The 7309-nt window shown below is 40.9% G+C and overlaps 1 protein-coding gene across 1 annotated transcript; it reads left to right on the forward strand.

Annotated features, from left to right (window-relative positions):
• Positions 1-2919: 2919 nt before the first annotated feature.
• On the forward strand, positions 2920-3863 carry LOC110201840 (olfactory receptor 6N1-like). Its single transcript, XM_020977719.1, is given in 2 exon segments — positions 2920-3559; positions 3562-3863. Coding segments are annotated over 2 exon segments (942 nt in total).
• The last annotated feature ends 3446 nt before the right edge of the window (positions 3864-7309 follow it).

Genomic DNA, 7309 nt, shown 5'->3' on the forward strand with positions numbered 1-7309 from the left:
CAGTAAAAAAATGTCTAGAAAGTTTAGGAATCATGATAAAGATTATGAGATACATGTGAAATGGAGGGTGTCCATTCTAAATATAGTGCTTCAAGCAGTGTTTGTAGAGTTTTATCATAATAAAGAGGGCTTAATGATCTATATTAGCTTTTCTGAGAGAATTAATCATGATCAATAGGTAAATAGTATGGATACAGCCATATGTGTGTGTGTGTGTGTGTGTGTGTGTGTGTGTGTGTGTGTATGTGGCAGGATGGGAAGGGAGAGGCAGGACATCCCCAGACGCCACAGGCTGAGTTAGAAATGCTTCTTTTTTCCTTGCACGTATCTGGAAAAGTTTCCTGGAGAAGAGAGGTATCTAAGAACTTCTTGAGTGGTAGCAAATAAATGATTGCTTCAGAATGTCTAGAAATAGAGTGTTCTGAGAGGAGCAGAGAATTCATGTGGGGATACAAGAAGTCATTTTCAGTCCTCCTCAGTCTTGATATCTTCTCATTTGTGATTTTTGGGTATAACAATTTGGATTCTCCCTTTTCTGAAATACAGTGAAATATACTCCGAACAGGGCACCAGGGCCAGAGTCTTGACTAAATTACATCAATGGATTCTATACCCCTAAGTTAGGGAGAGGAGCATGTCTGGAATTGGGACCTAAGGGCCTTGATCAAAGGTCCTGAAGCTAATGAATCAACCAGAGAGTAAGATCAACAAAGTTTTTTTGCATTTCTCAAGGGATGAGATCCCTACCCTTGAGAAACAATATACACAGTGGCTCCTTTAGGGATGGTATCATTGAGAAGGAAGGAGGTCCTGGAAGGGAAAGGAGTTTAGCAAATTCTTGGAATGTGCAAGACATATAAAGAGCACAAAAGCTGGAACTACTGGGAGTCTAGAGATGAGTGTAGAATGTCCCAGAAGCAGGAGATCTTTTACATAATTGCATAACTCAGATTGTCAGGTATGAGGGAGGGAGAAAGATAGGAAGACACAAGGGAAGGATAATGGTAGTAGTGAGGACTGGAACAGTGGTGGGAAATTTCTTGTTTGATCAGAAAGCAATGATTTAGTGGAACTAATGATGGCTAGGATCTCATCAGTTCGGTGTGACCCTGGGCATATCATTTGAACTATTTGAGCTTTGTTTTCCTCAGGGATTCATAATACCTGATCTGCATAACTGGTGGAATCATTATGTAAGATAACTTTACAAGTAAAGTGCTTTGAAAATTGTGATATAAATGTCAACTATCATTATTTCACAGATTCCAAGTCTAAGGAGATGAAACTAGAACTGTAAGGGTGCTAGTTCTGACAACTCCCCCACCCGGAATCATCCTCTCCATCTGTAACTCTCCCCTCATAAAAAATGTAGAATGTCAGAACTGGAAAGGACTTTAGAGGTCACCAATTTGTTCTGGATGGGTCCTTAAAGAGCATTATGGTCAAACATCATTTTTCTGGCAAACAAAGTGAGGTCAATCAAGAGGAAGTGATTTGTCCAAGACCACAGAGCTAATTAATGACAGAAGCAACACTAGAATGCAAGACAATACCAATTTTATTGTATCCTGCTAACTCTCTAGTAAGCTCTCAGAAATTTTCCTTTCACAGCTTTCTCTTTTTGTGACTCAATTGGTGAGTATCCATTTCTCTGTTGCCTTCCCTTTAAGTCCCCTATTATGGTTCCTCAACCTGGGTTTAGGGGTACATGACTCTATGGGTCCCCATCTTCCTCTCCTTTCACACCTCTTTTTCCTAGATCTTTCAATTCATTCACTGAGTCCCAAAGGTCAGCTTCATGATCAAGCTTTCTTGTCTCTGAAAGGGATAGAGCAATTTCACCCTTTATATTTGATGGACAAGGGGCTTCTGGAAGTGAGGAAGGTACTCCTCTCAGAAAGTAACGAATATTTTTTGTAAGAATTTAAGGGATACAAGGATCAGGGTCAGCGTGTGTGTGTACATGTGTGTGTGTGTGTGTGTGTGTGTGTGTGTGTGTGTGTGTGTGTGTGTGTGTGAAGTTGATGAGTTTTGCATACCTTTTAGTAGTAAGGAATGGGTTGAGCAGGGACTTTGGCCCAAGACCTTGGAATCCTGACTGGCTGACCTTGGGAGACAACAATCATGGAGCAGAAAGGTCATTGGACTTGGTACCAGAATATGCAAGTTTGAGTTCTAACTCAACACATGCTAGCTATGTGACTTTGGACATCACTTCCAAGAATCCATGAGCCTTAATTTCCTTCTTCATCAAATGGAGAAAAGAATAATTTTGCCCATGGTCTTGAAGACTGTTGCCCAGAAAACACTTTGTCTAGGACTACATGAAATGAAAGATCTTGTTATTTCCAAGTTGTTTAAAGAACACTCTGTATACTTGAGCTTAGGATTTTCATTAACTGCAGGAAAAGTCGTACGCCTGAGGGTGTGGAGGTTATTCTGAGATCCCAAAGTCTGTGCCAATTGAGCACAAAGCCCGGCAAATTTTACAAGTTAAAAAGGCTTTGAGTATGGACAAATTGTGTTTTTTATCTGAAAAACCTCCTTACCATCACCAGAGAAATGACTAGTAGAAATTTATTTAGTTATCTATCTATTCATTCATTTATTTACTCTCTCTTTTATTTGTTTGTTTGTTTTTACTGTAGAAATTCAGCACACTCTTTCTTAAGGTACAGAAGAGCCAAAATCTGTGTTGGTGGAAGGAAAAAACAATACCTGATGAAATAATTGATCTTTTGATTGCATATATTGAGGCAGAAAAAGGGAAAATGATGCTCAAAGAAATGAAATGACTTGGTCATGGTCCCATAGCTTGTAAATAGCAGGTCAGGGTCTAGGAGTCTTTCACCTTTCCATTAAACTACTTAACTTTCTGAACTCCCCTTGCCTCTTCTTTTAACCCCAGTCCTGGAAACCATGAATTGTGCTAACCAAACCTGGGTCCAGAATTTTGTCCTAGTTGGCTTCTCTCCTACCCCATCCCTGCAAACCCTTGCTTTCCTGGGTGTCCTGTCCATCTACCTCCTCACCTTGGCTGGTAACCTGTTCATCATTGTCCTAGTCCAGGCTGACTCTGGACTGGGCACTCCCATGTATTTCTTCATCAGCATCCTGTCCTTCCTGGAAGTCTGGTACATCAGCACCACAGTGCCCACACTCCTGTGCACTATACTTCATGGGCCCTCACCTGTCTCTCCGACTGTCTGCTTCACTCAGTTGTACATTTTCCACTCACTGGGTCTGACTGAGTGTTACCTTTTGGGTGTCATGGCCCTTGATCGCTATTTTGCTATTTGTCACCCTCTCCACTACCACAGTCTTATGGGTGGTCAGGTGCGGGTCTGGCTAGCAGCAGCCTCTTGGGTAGCTGGCCTCTCTGTGGCTCTCGTACCCACCTTCCTCACTGCTTCCCTGCCCTTCTGTCAGATGGAGATTGCTCATTACTTCTGTGACCTTGCACCACTCATGCGGCTGTCATGCGTGGGCACTGCCTGGCATGCACATATCCAGGGGGCTGTGATTGGCATGGCTAATGGGTGCAACTTTATCTTGATCCTATTCTTTATGGGGGCATCCTGAGGGCTGTGGTGAGGTTGCCTACAGCTGCCAGCAGGGCTAAGGCTTTCTCCACCTGTTCTTCCCACATGATGGTAGTGGCCTTATTCTATGGCTCAGCCTTCGCTGTTTATGTAGGGCCCCCTGGGGGCCAGGCAGAGGGCTCAGACAAGCGCATTGCCCTGATATATGCCCTGCTCACCCCCTTCCTCAATCCTATCATCTACACCCTGCGCAACAAAGAAGTGAAGGAGGCTGTGAAGAGGGTCACCCATAGGCTTTGGGCAGTGCTGAAGGGGTGCTGAATGTTCTTCAGCTGCTAGCCTAGCCATAGGGGAATTGTTGGGGATATTTATTCAATTGGGTTGTCATAGGATTGAATGGGTAGCCAGTGCAAGGTCACTCAGTCAAGGAGTTAGTCCACTACTCACAGGCTGTGTTTATACACCTTGTGTTTGGAGATGCAGAGGAGCAGTCATGGTCCAGGACCTTGGGAAGTGCCCAGCTTGATGACAGAGACAGGCTCCAGATATAACAACCACAACCACAGCCATGACAGTAAACTACATTTGTCAAGCTTTTTATGGTTTACAAAGTGCTCTCACATGCAGCATCTCATTAAAGCCTGATACAGCACTGGGAGTTAATGCAGTCCAGGCATTGTTGCGTCATTTTACAGAAGAGGAAACTTGTACTCAGAGACAGGAAGTAACTTGCTTCATGTCTTATTCTTATTGAATGGCAGAGCTGAAACTGGAACCTAAGACACTTTAGAGATCATTATGTCCTCTTATTTTACAGATGAAGAAACTGAGGTTCAGAAGTGACTTTTATGAGGTCACAAGGCTTGGGAATATAATATAATATAATATAACGTAATGTAATGTAATGTAATGTAATATAATATAATATAATGCATATACATATATGATAACAATTATAATATGTATATATATATATACACACATATATATATACATATATATATATATACATATATATATATGTATATATATATATATATCACACTAATTATGTACCAGGAACTGGGTTAAGCACTTCACAATTATTATCTCATTACTCCTTTAGTTATCTTATACTACTCTTTTGAGGAGATTAAATAAAAGAGTTAACAGAATTTTTTTTTTGGGGGGGAGCTTGATGAGTCATGTTGTACTCTGACCCTAAAAGAACTCTTCTACAAAGCATTGTCTATCACACAAACAATGACAACATGCACTCATTTATTTAAAATTTAATTTTTTTTCAAATGAACATAAAATCTAGTTTCTCTCCCTCTCCTCCCCTCCCTCCACCCCATAGACAGATCTTATATTTACACAACTTTGTGCCTTACAACTACTAAAAGCTTTACTTATATTGTTAGAGTTCCAGACCTGGAGTCAGGAAGACCTGAGTTCCAACCTGGCATTAGACACGTAATAGCTGTGTGACCCTAGCCAAGTCACTTAATCCCTCTTTGCCTCAGTTTCCACATCTGTAAAGCAGGGATAAGAATAGTATCTATTTCCCTGGATTGTTGTGAGAATCAAATGAGATAACAATTATAAAGTACTTAGCACAGTCCCTGGCACATAGTAAGTGCTATTTAATTGTTGTTCATTGTGTCTGATTCTTTGTGACCCTTGGTACTATGCCGTCTATGGAGTTTTCTTGGCAAAGATGCTGTAGTGGCATTCCATTTCTTTCTTCAGTGGATTAAGGCAAACAGAGATTAAATAACTTGCCCAGGGTCACATAGCTACTAAGTGTCTGAGATGTGATTTAAACTCAGGTCTTCTTCACTCCAGGCCCAATGCTCTATCCACTGAGCCACCTAGCTGCCATATTCTTATTATTATTATCACAACCTTTTGTGAGATAGGGGTCTTAGAAAAACAAGTCTCAGAATGGCTTGCCTAAAATCAGTTCAGCTTAGTTTGACTCAGTTCATTCAGTTCAACAAAGGCATGGTGCTAGGTACTGGGGGATAGAAAGAAATACAAAGGGTCCCTGTGCTCAACGAGCTTCTAATTGACTTGGAGGACATGTGCAACCTATACAGACTGAAATAATTCAACTTACTTTGAGTAAATGAAAGGAAGTAAAGCTTCTTTTTCTATATTTGCAGTGATCTTTTTAGTGCGGCAGGGTCAGAGCTGCAAATAAGGTAGGGCAATCAGGGCTTTTGCCTGGGGTGCTAAAGTTTAGAGGGCACTTAAATTTCTTGATAGCAGAAACAACTAAAGTTGGCACCTCTGTTACAAGTACAACTAGTTAAAAGAGGCATCCCCCTTCCAGGCAGCCTGTGCTAGGCCTCAGTTCTTCTCCTCATTTCCAAGTGAATTTGTCTTAAAAAGTTAATTTAGGGCCCTGTTTGATACGCTTTGCTTACAGTAGGACTGTGGATCTTATAGAGAATATGCAAATTCACAAGCCCATTTAACAAACATGCCATATAAGCCTTAACCCAAGTCATTAATAACACTTAGGTTGCTAGTCTAGCAATAGTACCATTTGTTTCTCCTACATGGCTTTATTCTTCTAGATCACACCCACTTCTCTATATTCAGCTACTTTTCTAAGCCTAGATTTGCTCCCAAATAAAAATAGAGTATGCATGGAGTAACACCTATAGCTTCAGGCACATAATTCAGGAGCTTTGCTCCCAGCCCCTATGTAGGCTTATATCCAATATCAATACTAGTATTTTAATACTTGAGTTGATCCATGATCTTATCAGTGTGATCTCTTTCCCTCCCAACAGTGTTGCTCATAGTCCGTTGATGCTTTCCCATCCCACATGATTCTTACTGATATCCTTCTATACAAATTTTTCACAGAAGATAGGACCAATGTACTAGATGCCTTCCTCTGGGTTTTTTCAACTCAATTCAGTTCATTGCAATTCAATCCAAATCACAGCTGTGGCTACGCTGGTCCCAGACTGACCTGGCTGTCTCCTGTCTCTATTTTACTTGATCTGTACGTTGAGATTTCTGTTCTGCCTTCACTACACTCTGACTTTTACTGTATAGAATATTCTAAAAATCTTCATAAATCTTAAAGTTGCATTAAACTTTTGTGAAACCCTATATTTATCTATTTACTTTATATCTCTCCCTCCCTTCTTTCTAGTAGAACGAAAGCTCTTTGGGTCAAGTCACAAAGCATGCTTACCATGTGCCAAGGAATGTGCTAAGGGTATGAACTGTCATTTAAAAAATCTTTGTGCAATTGTTGTGATGAGAGAAACTCCTATCCCTTGATGGTCCCTGACTGGAATAAAACAACTGAATTTGTTTGCCTTGCTTTTGTTATTCAGTTGTGTCTGACTCTTTATAATCCCATGGGGGGATTTCTTGGTAAAGATACTGGAATAGTTTTGCCATTTCCTTCTCCAGCTTATTTTACAGATAAGGAAACTGAGGCAGAGTTAAGTGACTTGTCCAGAGTCACAGATAGGAAGTATATGAGGCCAGATTTGATTTCAGGGTGAGGAGTCTTCCTGACTCTGAACCTTGGGCTTCTATTGTGCAACCTGGCTACCCTGTACTCAGCTCAGTACCTCCCGTAATAAATGACAGACTCTCAGAGACAAAAGGGTCCCCCAAGGCCATCTGGTCCAACTTGTACCTGAACATATCACTCTGCAACATCAAAAATAAGGTCCAGGGATCCCTAGAGATTCCTTGGACTTTTTCTAGGGGATCTATGATATCAAAACTTTTTTCATAATAATACTAAGATG

This window comes from Phascolarctos cinereus, unplaced genomic scaffold, assembly GCF_003287225.1.
Source record: "Phascolarctos cinereus isolate Bilbo 61053 unplaced genomic scaffold, phaCin_HiC Scaffold_5;HRSCAF=322, whole genome shotgun sequence".
Taxonomy (NCBI): domain Eukaryota; kingdom Metazoa; phylum Chordata; class Mammalia; order Diprotodontia; family Phascolarctidae; genus Phascolarctos; species Phascolarctos cinereus.